Source organism: Enhydra lutris, unplaced genomic scaffold, assembly GCF_002288905.1.
Source record: "Enhydra lutris kenyoni isolate GAN:26980312 unplaced genomic scaffold, ASM228890v2 scaffoldscaffold38, whole genome shotgun sequence".
In the NCBI taxonomy this organism is placed as follows: domain Eukaryota; kingdom Metazoa; phylum Chordata; class Mammalia; order Carnivora; family Mustelidae; genus Enhydra; species Enhydra lutris.
In genome coordinates, this window is record NW_019154122.1 from 10,735,240 (window position 1) to 10,748,481 (window position 13,242).

Sequence of the window (13,242 nt, forward strand, 5' to 3'; positions counted from 1 at the left end):
GCACACCTGCTTGTGATGAGAAGCAACCTAAGGTCCCCAGAATGAAGGCGCCCTTTCTGTGCCACTGCTCCGGACCCTCCAAGGTGATCACTCGTGCTCCCAGAACCCTTGCACTTGCCAACACCCACCCCCAGCTTTAAGCTTCCCTTCTGTCTCCACTTGTCCTGAAATTCTCAGAGTCCCCAGAGGCATTGCCTTCTGCCAGACCCTAGGGAACTGTTCCTGCTCCGTGGTCCTATTCCCCATAGGAGCTGGAGGTGGGATACTGCTGGGCAGGGACCAGAGCAGGAGAGAGGAGGCCAAGGATCCCCTCTGGCTGACATATTCAGAAATTCAGTAGAAGGGTGGTTGGATGATGGGAGAGAGTGAGTAGAAGGGAGAAAGGAGAGGAAGATGGTTGGATGGAAGGAAGGGAGGGAGGGAGGAAGAAAGGATGGATGGATGGATGGATGGATGAATAGGTGGATGGATGGATGGATAGGTGGATGGATGGATGGATAGGTAGATGGATGGATGGATGGATAGGTGGATGGAAAGATGGATGGATAGGTAGATGGATGGATGGATGGACGGATGGATGGACAGATGGACGGATGGATGGATAGGTGGATGGCTGGTCAGATAGGCAGGTGGGGTAACAGGGAGGATGGAAGGAAACTGGGTGACAATGACCTCAAGGTGAGGGTGGGGTTTGGTGGTGTGGAGGGTGCTTACACCCAGCTGCCTTCCTAAAACAGATGTTTGTTTTCTTCTTCCCGAAGTGACTCTCCCAGCCTCTGCTGCAGGGGCCCATTCTTAGTCTGTTTTTAGTTCAACAGACGAGAAAGTATTCCTTGGAGCCTGTCTAATTGCAGACGGTTTGCCCTTGATGGGCTTTTGTGGTCACGGAGAGCCACGGATGGAATCCTTCCTTCTAAAACCCTTCCTGTGTTTGAAGACTTCAATTACAAGAAGTGAAGTGCTTTGACTAGGTGGGGTCTTCAAACCAGGCTTTCCCAGGGATGTTTCCCGAGGTGGAAAAAAAATACTTTTATTCTCTTTTTTAAAAATATTGCAAAAGCCTTAAAAGCACTAATAAAAAGAGCAAATCCACTGGGAGACCCCCCCCCCAGCTCTCTTGTGTATCCCGTCAGCTACACCCTTTTGGGGCCCTTTCCGCTTAAGTAAAAGTTCTGAGATTTTAAGGTTGATAAACTGTTCCCACCTCCAGCTACTTGTCTGTGTGACTTTTGTTCCTCCTGTGTCACAAAGCAGACTGGAGAAATCTGGATTCTGGGCTGGTGTATGGGGAGCCCCTTCTGTAACTCCCACTCAAAAATATTTGCCCGCCCAACGCAGCTTCTCCCTTCTCATTAGTTGTTTCTAGAGGAAGAAAATATGCAGCTGGACATGTGATTTCTTCCTTTCCCTCGTTTCACACACTGGGTTCGTGTTGAGTTTTATTTTTCAAGGAGGAATTTCTTCTTTCTTTCTTTCTTTTTTTTTTTTTAGGATTTTACTTATTTGAGAAAGAGAGAGAGAGCATAGGTGGGGGGAGGGACAGAGGGAGATGGAGAGAGAGAAGCAGGCTCCCCGTTGAGCAGGGAGCCTGAGGACATGGGGCTCGATCCCAGGACTCTGGGATCATGACCTGAGCTGAAGGCAGACACTTAACTGAGAGCCACCCAGGCGCCCCTTGAGGAGGAATTTTGTTGGTAATTTTAGAAAGGAAGAAGAAACAAAAATAGAAACCCATTAGACTAATCCTGAAGAAAACCTCATCTCTGCCTTTTTTTTTTTTTTTTTTTAGATTGTATTTATTTATTTCAGACAGAGAGAGAGAGAGAGAGAGGAGGGGCAGAGGGGGAGAGAGAGGGAAAAGCAGACCCCATGCTGGCTGCAAGCTCCATCTCTCAGCCCCAAGATCATGACCTGAGCCAAAATCAAGAGCCGGTTGCTTAACTGACTGAGCCTCCCACGTGCCCTTCTTCCTTTTTCTGATGCCATCCGGCCCCATTCTGTCCCTCTGCGCCAGGGATTCATAGTTCCCCATCTTCAGGCCCTTTTACCAATAGGGGCCTCTCTGGACCCACGACGTGTCATGTTATGGGGAGGTAGGTGGGTTGTTCTTGCTTAGGTCAAGGTTGAGAATTAGCCGGCCTTCTCTTCTGCGCCTTTTATGGCCACCATTCATAAATTTGCCCCACCCCGTTAGGAATCCATTCATCGGCCCCACCAGGGTCTTCTCCTGGTATAGCGGGTCCCACGTTCATTACCAGGGTGGGGGGTGGGGGAGGGGAACGGCTGCATCTCCTGCTCAGTGGGAGCCTGGCGCCTCTCTCCGCGCCCTCCTTCCCAGAGGGACCGCAGCTAGGTGGGGAGCTCCACTTCGCCTCCATGGGCCTCGCGGCCAGGACCTTCCAGTCCATTCTGGCAGCTTGTGCTCATAAACCTGGCTCTGGCTCTAATGGGAGAGAAGACCAGCTTGTTCTTGGGAGCGTTCCGGAACACGGTAGAGAAGGAGTTCTGCTGTGGCTTCTGGGATGGAGCTGGCAGGGGACGTCCCGTGGAAAGCAGCATCTAAGAAGGACTTACAAATAACAATCGATCGGTCCTAAGTGGGCTCAGAAAGTACTCGTTCATTTCAGAATAGGCTCTATCCCTTTGGGAAAGCCTATTGTCGATGCGCTTTGCAAACCCTCTTTGGATGCCGTCCGGGAGCCCGGTTACTTCACTTGCCAATTCCTCGGGCAGATCGCTGAACTCTGATGCCAACAACTGAATCACAATGGCTTACTCAATGACCACTTACTCAGGGCTGTCATCCTCTCCTTCCAGATCGTTCTCTGGGGCCGGACTGAGAAATGCCTGAAGGAGACGACAGAGGAGATCCGGCAGATGGGTACCGAGTGCCACTATTTCATTTGTGACGTGGGTAACCGGGAGGAGGTGTACCAGACGGCCAAAGCTGTCCGGGAGAAGGTGAGTAGCCTGGAGGGGTCCGTCCTCAGTTCAGCTGGACCCAGGAGAAGGCCAGCCACAGAGATCAATCTGGCCTGGGAGAGAGTGTTGCTAACGGCAGGCTGGCTGTTTCTGGGGCATCTTCGGGGACTCTCCCGGGAAGCTGGCCCATGCTGTGTGTGCACGTGTGTGTTGCTCAGGGCAGGGATTAGGGGTGTGGGCTGATTGCATAACACCTGTTGTCCCCTTTGGAAGTTCAGACCTTGTGAGTTTCTGTCCCAGAGTCTGGGGGCAAACATCCCATTGTCCTCTGGGAAAATCCTTGTCCTGACTCCAGCAACCTGTTTGCACTGAATGAGCTCTCAGGGAGCTCCCAGGGAGCAAAGCCCACCCCACTTGGTATCTGGCACACGGCTAACGTTAACTGCTTCCATGTAACAATAACCTCACTTGTCATAAACCTGCTCTGTGCCATAAAGTCTTTCGGACCCTCAGATCGACCTGGGATGGCAGGCAGCCCGGTCTCAGGAATCCAGGTTGATGTCTGGAGAGATGATGTAGCTGTCCGGGGGCATACAGTGAGTGTGGAGGGGGCAGGTCCCTCTGCCCTAAAGGCCCCGCGGCTCCCCCTGCCCGCAGGTGGGCGACATCACCATCCTGGTAAACAACGCTGCCGTGGTCCACGGGAAGAGCCTCATGGACAGTGACGATGACGCCCTTCTCAAGTCCCAGCACATCAACACCCTGGGCCAGTTCTGGGTAAGGGCCATCCCGGGCCCCAAGCCAGCCCCCGGGTGTGACAGTGACCCATTCCTTCCCTCCCGGCTGCCGTTTGGATGTGGAAAGAGGCTCCCTGGGGCTGGGGCTTGTGGATGTCCGAGAAAGTGGAGGTCAAGGCCCTGTAGCGGGCAGGCCCCAGCTGCCTCCCCTCCCGTCCTAGGGGAGCTCATCATCCGGGGGGCACGGGTGCCCATGCTGGCCTGGTGTAGAGGGGCTGCTGGAGGCGGCGGCCCCACACTGACCTCCCGCCCGCCCTCAGACCACGAAGGCCTTCTTGCCGCGGATGCTGGAGCTGCAGAACGGCCACATCGTGTGTCTCAACTCTGTGCTGGCGCTCTCCGCCATCCCCGGTGCCATTGACTACTGCACGTCCAAAGCCTCGGCCTTCGCCTTCATGGAGAGCCTGACCCTGGGGCTGCTGGACTGTCCAGGGGTCAGTGCCACCACCGTGCTGCCCTTCCACACCAGCACCGAGATGTTCCAGGGCATGAGGGTGAGGTCAGTGAGTGGGGGACTCGCCTCCCCCCCACCACCCCGGGCACGGCCCCCAGCAGAGAGAACGGAGTGTCCGTCCAGGAACAGCGAGGATGAATCCCAAAAGTCTTATGTGGGTCAAGAAGCCAGAGGCAGGAGAGGGCATGCTGTGTGACCGCTCCGTATGAAGCTCTAGAGGCCGGCCACGGGGATGGAAACCAGAGCAGTGGCCGTCCCTCGAGGGCTGGGGACATAGCTTGGGAGAAGGCCCAAGGGAACTTTGTAGGCTTTTAAGAATGTTCTCTCTTCCCGATCTGAGCAGTGGTTATGTAGATGAAAACAAGGCAGGCTATACACTAAAGATGTATGCCTTTTTATTATATGCAAAATACAGCTCAATTTAAAGAAATACCGAGGCCAATCAAAGGGACTGGGAACCGTGGCTTTAGAGCTCATGCTTCCCGGCAGCTCACCTTTACCTGTGATGTCCCCTGCCACCCTGGATCCAGTGAGCGCCCACTGCAGCCTCCACCGCTCCTCTATAAAACGGGATGATGAGAAGGGCATCTGGGATGGCTCATTCGGTTAAGCGTCCCACTCTGGATTGGGGCTCCGGTCAGGATCTCAGGGTCGTGAGATCGAGCCCCATATCGGGCTCCACACATTCTCCCTCTCACTTTGCCCCTTCCTCCCCACCCAGCTTTCTCACTTGCTCTCCAAAAAGAAAGGAAGGAAGGAAGGAGAGAAAGAAAGAAGAGAGAGAGGAAGGAAAGAAAGAGAGAAATAAAGAAAGAGAGGAAGGGAGGGAGGGAGGGAGGAAGGAAGGAAGGAAGGGAGGGACGGTGAGGAGGTCCACACCTAGGTTCTGCAATAAGGATGAAATGGGACCTGCCACACAACACCACGTATGTATACAGTAAGAGCCCAATAATTGGTGCTACGATGACGAAGGTTTGTGAAGCCGCATAAGGTCATGGAGAAATGACAATGCGGAATTACCCAATAGCTGCTCTCCCTGCTTTTTACAACAGAGCACCCAGTTACAAACTTCCCTTCCAAATCTGGAGCACCACCTTCTTCCCCAAACGAGGATGACGTGGAGGGTCCTCGTGGGAATCGAATGAGTCAGCCGGCGGAGGGCCTTTCGCAGAGCACAAACTGTGTGGGGTCCCTCCGTCTCCCCGAGCTGTTAGTATTGAGTCATTTGGCGATACCCCCGGGTCTCTGGATTTGCAAAACCTTGAGCCAGTTTTGCCGACTCCCTGAGCCATACTCCGCTGGTCTGTAAGAGTGGACATCATACCTCCCTGAGGGGCTCATGAGGAGGGATCGAAGCAACACACGGAAGGTTCTGGTGCAAAGCCTGGCCTACAGACCCCCAGTAACGAACTGCTGCTCTCCTGTCCTTGCCGTCAGCGAGCATCTCTGAGAAGCCGTATGTGATTAATCTTCCTCGCCGATCACCCCTTCCATGTGCCACCAGAATTTCTACCTGCTGGTCATGCAAAGCATCGTGGATTCTATATGTAGAGGAGGTTCGATAAATGACAGTTAATGTCCCATGTTGGCTCCCTCTCCCCTATCACATTTCAAGTTTGGCTTCTTTTCTTCAGGGTATACAGGAGGTGCTCTGTAAATGCGTATTGGATGGAAGAGCAACAGGGGCAATCCGGGGTTTTGGCTGGGCTCCAGAACACAGAAGTAGGTGGGGCATCAGCAGGCCTCTGGCAGGTTGTCTGTCTCACCTTCTGGCACGTTAAGGAAGTGCAAGGTTCCCCAAGCCATGTTTCTGCAGTGGTTCCGAGTGTGGACCCACACAGCCTCGGGCCAGCTCCGTGGGACCTGGACAAGTCACTTTAGCTTTTCTGTGCCTTGGTTTCATCTCTAAGAAGGGATGGGTAATGTAGCCCCGCTTCACAGGTTAGATGAGCCCCGAGATGGGACTCCACTAGCCTGCCCGACAAGTAGTAAGCTCTGGAGAAGGCGCCTGCGGGTGTGTGGCTGAGCCCCAGGGAGTTGGGGGAGGAGTCAGAAGAGGATTATTGCTGTCTAGCCACCTCCCACTTCTCAAAGGAAAAAAAAAGAAGAAGAAAACCACTAGCTTCCTCCCCAACCATGAGAAAACTGATGGGCTTTCTGGCAAAGCCTTGGGGACCCATGTCACCCACAGGGGGAAAGGAGAAGGACCCTCCAGCGGCCGTGCTGGCATCCGTCAGGTTCTTCCGCAGGGGCCTTACTAGGAAGGGCCCCCCTGAACCCACGGAGCTTGGCCCATGCGCCCCGCCTTCCCTTCCTCCAAGGAGCGAGCAGGCCCGGCCCAGGTCGGGGCTGGAAAACCAGACCATGCACTGTGTCTGTAGGGATCTGGCCTCCGTGAGCCGCCTCCGCGCAGTCCTCTCCGCAGGCCACGGGGGCTCCCCTTCTAGACCACAGCAGGGCTGGGAGCATCTCGGCCGCACCTTGGGATAGCAAAGGAAGCCCCTGCTGGGGAATGGGTGTGGGGGACGCCCACGGGCTCTCTGAGACCAACCCAGCCCATGCTTGGGTCCCAAGAGTTGCCTTTGCTCAAGGTAACGTCAGCTCTGAGTGACTTACCTAAGCCCTAACTGCTTCTGGGCCCCAAACAGCCCTCAAGCCCTCACAGGGGGGTCACGGTCAGCCCTGGGCCTACAGGCCCACAGGGGCGAGGACAGACTTTTGGCCTGGGGCCCCTGCTGGCCTGGCTTGAGTCCTTAGGGCCTCCCCTAATCTCCCCAGAGCCTCAGCTTCCTTCTCTATAAATTGGAGCAAATGACTCCTGTTTCGTTTCGCACGGGTCTGGAAGGTAGGGGTGTCATCACCACGTGGGGTTCAGGTCACAGGCCTCCGAACAGGCATGAGAAAGTTCCCGGCGTCGGCGCGTTCAGTCGTTCATTTACCAACCCCTTGGAAAGCGCTCTGTCCGCGTTTGGAAGGCCAAGTCAGTGAATCCGTGAATCAGCGAGGGAAGCAGTGAGCCGGGCAGAGAGGGGCCATCCCGCAGACCCCTGCCTCCGACAGGATGAGCAGGACACATTTGGGGAACAGCGGATTGTTCCGTGTCCATCTGTTCTGCGAGCACTGATTGAGCACCACTGTGGACCAGACTCTGCACCGAGGGGAGAACACAGAGAGCAAGACCGACCAGACCTCTGCCCTTGTGGAACTCACAGTCCAAGGCGGGAGACAGGCCATGACCAAGAAGACAGACAGGCAGGCGAGGCCCTTCCCGAGGTGGTCAGTGCGGTCCAGAGAGTTAGCAGAGGGAGGAGCGCAGAGGCCACCCCAAGTGGATGGGCTGAGAACCCTCTCGAATGGGGCTGCCAGCAGAGAGCTTAAGTGGCAAGAACAGAAAGGTTGGCCAAGGTTGCTGGAGCAGAGTGACACGGAAGAGGGGTCAGGCGGCGGGTGAGCGGGGCCCACATGGAGCAGGGCCGTGGAGGGCCCTGGGAGTCCCTGGGAAGGGCTGGGCCAGGCAGACACAGGATCGGAGTGACATTTTATTTTATTTTTAAGATTTTATTTATTTATTTGACAGAAAGAGAGAGAGAGAGCACACGCAAGCTGGGGGAGCAGCAGAGGGAGAGGGAGAAGCAGAGAGCCTGATCCGGGGCTCGATCCCAGGACCCTGGAATCATGACCTGAGCTGAGGGCAGCCACTTAACCGACTGAGCCCCCCGGGCGCCCCTGGAGTGACACTTTATAGGATCCCTGGGAAGCATTTTGGAGAATGGGTCCCAGGGGATGGGCTACAAGATCTCCATTCTCAAGGGCAGGCTCACTGGGGAGAAAGGGAAAAGGGGGGGCGCTCACAGCGCTACTGGGGACAGCAGGTGGGGGTGGGCAGAGCCTTCCAAAGGAGACTCAGGTCTTCCAAACAGCAGACGCCAGAGGGATGGGCCAGATTTGTGAGCCACGGAGGAGGTCAGCAGAAGCATGGGCTTCTCTAGCAGAATCCCCTATGGTTCTTCCTGTGTCAGGTTCCCCAACCTCTTCCCACCGCTGAAGCCTGAGACAGTGGCCCGGAGGACGGTGGAAGCCGTGCAGCTGAATCAAGCCCTCCTCCTCCTTCCGTGGACCATGCATGCCCTCATCATCTTGAAAAGGTAAGTGCTGGGGGTCGGGGGGTGAGGGGTGGGGGGTGGACATTCGGAGACGGGCTCCTGCTGGCCATTCCCCTTCTGCCAGGGAACCCTGGTGGGGAGGAGGCGGCAGGCAGGAGAAAGGACTCTGTGATCGATTAGTCATGTCTGCCGTGGGCATGAAAGTGAGCACAAGCGGCCTGCGTGCCTGGGATTTCCTACACTTAGGATGGAGCCGCCGTTTTGAAACTTGTGGGTCTCGGGACTCCTTTACAATCTCAAAAATTAAGGGAAACAACGTGAGTTGTCTCTATTCTTAGTTACCGTATGAGACATTAAAACGGAAAAAGTTTTACAAGATTTATGTATTTGTTTATATTTAAAATATTTGCTCATGTATAAACAGCAGTAATAAATCCATGTCCATCCCTTGTTCACAGAAATATGATATATTTATAAAAAGGGTATTTTCCACCAAAAAGAAAAAGTAGCAGGAAGAATGGCCTTGTTTTGCATTTTTGCAAAGTTCTTTATTGCCTGACTTAATTGGAGACAACTGGACGCCTAGATCTGCTTCTGATTTTAATTGGTTACAATGTCACGTGGCATGTCGCCTCCAGAAGACTCAGCTGCATGTGGGAGAGAGGTGTGCAGAGGCAAAACCGTCTTAGTCTTATGACAAAAACAGTTTGACCTCTGAAGAGGTTTCAGGTGTCCCCCAAGGGTTCCTGGGTTCACCCTTTGAGAACCACTGTTCTGGAGACTAGCACTTGGCCCCAGTGTTCAGGAAGTTCAATCTAATGGGGGAAAACAGGGATCTCAATGTTTGGGATTCCCGGAAGTGCTCCAGGGCTGGTCAGATGGGATATACCAGGAGGTCGGCTTCAAAGAGGAGATCATCCTCCTTCAGAATCGGTGCAGCATCACGTTTCCTAGAACTTTCTAGACTCTGAGCAGCACACCCTGCCCCTCCCAGCCCTGCCCTGAAGGGGCCATTCCAGGTACCCAGCGAAACCTGGTGCTTCAGGGAGAGCTTGGACGCTGGAGCCCTGTGGCTGTCGACTTCTAGCTCCTCTGGGCCTCGTCTTGTCCCCCCCGCCCCCCGCTGACGGGGCCCCTCTGACCTGAGAGGCCTTTTCAGGAAATGAAGGACCCAAGTGCCTTCATCAGACATCAGGGCCCAGGAAACAGGTTCCCTCTGGCTGTGTGTCTACAGCTGAGAAGTTGCTCTAACCGCAGGCACGGGGACCTCCTCACGGAGGGGACCCATCAGTCCGTCCAAACTCAAAGCTCTTTTAGAGACACCGAGTAGGGGCAGGGGCAGGGGGCACCTGGGGGCATTTGGGCCACATCTTTGCGTCCCTTAGTCGTCGCGACTGTTGCTCTGAGATGCTCCTTGCTGCCTCTGTGACCCTAGGCAAGTCGAGACTGCCGCCCTCTACTGCAGGGTGCTTCTCAGAAGCCTTTCTGAACATTCTAGAAAAAAGCTGGTTTGTCTAGAACATGTCAGTGTTTTCCCCCAAAACCCCCTAGCCTAAATTTCCTCTTCTATCCCCTACTACTTTTCCACAGGAAGCAGAGGCCATCCCCTTCCTCAGCCCCTGTACAACACCCACTTTTCACCGTCCCCGAGAAAAATCTTTACAAGCTCAACTCTAGCGCCACACGTGCTCCAGGGAGCCTTCTAGATTGCTCTGGGTGGAAGTGAGCCCTTCCCTTCCTGCACTGAGAGCAGGCCAGGGCCCTTCGATTTGATTTAACAAATGGACTGAGGGGCTCTCTATGCCGAGCCCTGCCTGTGGGGCTTGGGTCAGAGATGAGGTCTCTCCCTCCGCGGCAGGCATGGGCCTGACAAGCCAACAGCAAGGACATGGCAGGGGCCACTGGGGAAGCACAGGGGCTGTGGGAGCCCAAGGAGAGGCCTGGGGGTGAGTCTGGGAAGTTTCCCTGGAGAGAACAGCAGGGCCTAACCCCTCCATCCCACACAACAAATATTTGTTGAATAAGTGGAACGTGGAGTTAATTGATCAGATAACTAATCGATCAGATAACGACTGGCTCCCAAATGCTAAGAACAGGGTTTTGAAAATTTGTTTCTACCACCCACCTTTACTTCGGAAAGACTGTTTATCCACTCACTCGAAAGCCCTCCCTCCATGGGGGTTGGGGGTGGTCCGGGGTGGGGGGCGGGTATCAAAGCCACTGCTCTACTGTGTGGTTCTCTGTGGCCATTGGTGAACTGGCTGCCGGTGTCCCCATTAACCATCTTCCTTCTCCCTCCCCCTTCCCCAGCATACTCCCACAGGCTGCACTGGAGGAGATCTACAAATTCTCAGGAACCTACACCTGCATGAACACTTTCAAAGGGCGGACATAAAGACCAGATGCAGAGACACGCTTGCAAGCCACGGAACCTGAGGGGGCCACGGTACTGGGCACACACCCATGTGCCTGTCCCTTGGCACACTTCTTCTGCTGGGTGAGCAGGACTGCTCCTGGCCCCAGGAAGAATCCGGTGCCCTCCCCCTGGCCAGCCCCAGGACCTTTGCACAGGACTGATGGGCATAACTCTGACCCCCATGGGGAGGCGAGAAACCAGCCAGTAGCCACCTTGACACTTTCATACATTTCTAATTCTGTAGAGTTTATTGTTAAATTGCTTCTAACCAGCCTTAGCAGTGTGCATAGACTGTTTCCAGGAGGGTCAGATACTCTCTTTTTTCTGAAAAGATACCCAGATACTCTCTTTTTTCCGAAATCCACCCATCCTCAGCTTGTGCAAATGGCACATTTGAATGGCAGGAATGAAAAATAAAGAGATGGTTTTTGTGAGCTCCCTTGTTGAAATCCTTGACCCCTCGTCCTTGGCAGTGGGGAGGAGACGATCCCCACCATAAAACCCCAACCTTTAAGAAATGGTCGGTCTGCTTAGGGCCCCCAGCTGCCAGGAGTGGAGCTGGCAAGAAGAGGGCAGAGATGGTGAGAGAGATTGGGTCCCGCGCCTGGGGTGTGTGGTTCCTTGCCGCCTCTGCCAGGCCCCTCCAACAGCCACGGGTTGGGGGCACTTGGCCTCATCATCCACGGCCTGAATGAACTTGGCTTCGGGGAGCTGCCCTCCGCCCTGCCCCTAGCACTACCAGCCACAAAGCGACTAGCTCAGGAGAACGGACCAGTCCTTAGTGAGCACCACTGAGCAGCGGGTCAGTCTACCGGCCATGACAGGGTACCGAGAGGCCACGTCGCCGAGGAGCCCAAACTCTGAAGACCACCAGCACCAGCTGTCCCCTGCTAAGCAGCCCCCTGAGCCAGATTGGATGGCAGGAGCTAGAAGGGAAATAGAAAGCAAAGAGGAGGTCTGGAATGGCACAGTGGACCCGGGCTCCGTCACCAGGGAGGATCACGGCCAAGGAGACGTGGGGAGAGATGCCCGGGGTTCCTCTGCTGTGTGTTTCTCCTTGCAGCAAGCTTGTCAACGTGACCTCGGGCAGGGGGACAGGGGGACAGGGACCTCTGGCCATATGGCTCTTACAGGTGGGTGGCCAGGTCGGGGGGGTGATGGGCAGCCACTCCCCAGGGGTAAAGGAGAAGGTCACAGGCCCAGAGTTCAAGGTAGGAGCTTCCCCGGGCTCTGCATACGGCAGCCCTTATACAAAATTCACATTAGTGGAAGATTGATCTCAAGGTCCAGATGATCGCCAGTCAGGACCATGCAGAAATGCCAAGTCATGATTGTGTCCACTGGTTATGGAGTACATGCCAAGTGGGCACCAAGCCAAGGGCGTCACATTTGAACTGTTAAATTACCCACTGCACCTGGCAGCAGCCCCTGGGAACCCCTCCCAACAGCCGCAAGGTATGTCAGCCAGGACGTGACCCCAGGTCTCCATGACTTCTGACAATGGAGGCTTGTCTTAGAATTGCCACCTGTCGGCCAAGAGTGGCGGTGGCTCAGCTCTGTGTTCTCTTCATGCTGGGGACCTGGCTGAGCAAGGAGCCTTCGTCTGGGCCGGTGACTAGGGGCAAAGGTAGACGCACCTGAAGGTTTCTGCCTGGAAACAAAGCACGTCACTTCGGCTCCCATATCATTGGTCAGAGCAGGTCATGTGGTCAAGCCTGCCCTGGCTGCCCTTCCACTCCCCGTGGAATCGTGGCCCATCGCTCTGAACTATAATGCAATCGGCCACACACCACAGTAGTTGTCCCCGAGAACGTGTCAGCAGAGGATGGAGGGAAGCAGACAGATGCCGCCCTGGGGTGTGGTGGCCTTTCTGTGCGCACACCAGGTTCTGAGCAGAGCCCCAGAGAAGCGCGGACCGGTTTGTGGGGTGCTGTTAGAAAGATGGTCTGGTAGGTGAGCAAAGAGGCTCAGAGCAAGGAAATGGCTTGCCCAGGCTCCAAGGGCTTGTGACACGGGAGGTAGAGTTCGAGCCTCACTGCAACATGTGACTTGTCACCTGCATTTTGGTTCTTGAGATGTGTCCCCAAAGTGAGGGGGTGGGTGGGAAGAAAGCTTCTAACGTGTCCCCCTGGCCAACCCGGTGAGGGCAGGCCCAGAACGTCACACATATCAATCACCCCATTGTGGCGTGTCTGGACGACATGGTGTGGGGTCCAGGGGCTGGACCTGCCCCTCTGCTGTCCCAGGAGCCTGTCACCAGCTCTCACAGGAGGAGGGTTGCAGGTGGTGGCACGTCTTCATGGGCAGGGGTAGATGAGGAAGAAGAAGGGGAGATCCTGTCTGCCGAGCCCCGAATTTTCTGGTCATCCTTTAGCAGCACGAAGATTTCTGTGTTCCCAGCCGGCTCCAGGCCAACCGTTTGGAGAGGATTTGACTCCTAAGGTTTCCATGAAATTCCGCATTTGGCCTGCAGGCCAGGGACACAGTGAGCACCCCAGGGGTTCTGAGTGGACTCTGGGAGAGACAAGGGCCGGCCAGCCCTCCCCAGGG

The 13,242-nt window shown here is 55.2% G+C and overlaps 1 protein-coding gene across 1 annotated transcript in view; it reads left to right on the forward strand.

Moving 5' to 3' along the window:
- The window catches only part of LOC111154760 (dehydrogenase/reductase 3), a 36,930-nt gene extending 25,808 nt beyond the window's left edge, over window positions 1-11,122 (forward strand). Inside the window, exons 2-6 of the mRNA XM_022514653.1 lie at window positions 2,818-2,961; window positions 3,580-3,699; window positions 3,980-4,218; window positions 8,193-8,318; window positions 10,587-11,122. Of these exons, the coding sequence (XP_022370361.1) occupies window positions 2,818-2,961; window positions 3,580-3,699; window positions 3,980-4,218; window positions 8,193-8,318; window positions 10,587-10,671 (714 nt within the window). The 3' untranslated portion in view covers window positions 10,672-11,122. The remainder of the gene's footprint in view (window positions 1-2,817; window positions 2,962-3,579; window positions 3,700-3,979; window positions 4,219-8,192; window positions 8,319-10,586) is intronic.
- Window positions 11,123-13,242: the final 2,120 nt, after the last annotated feature.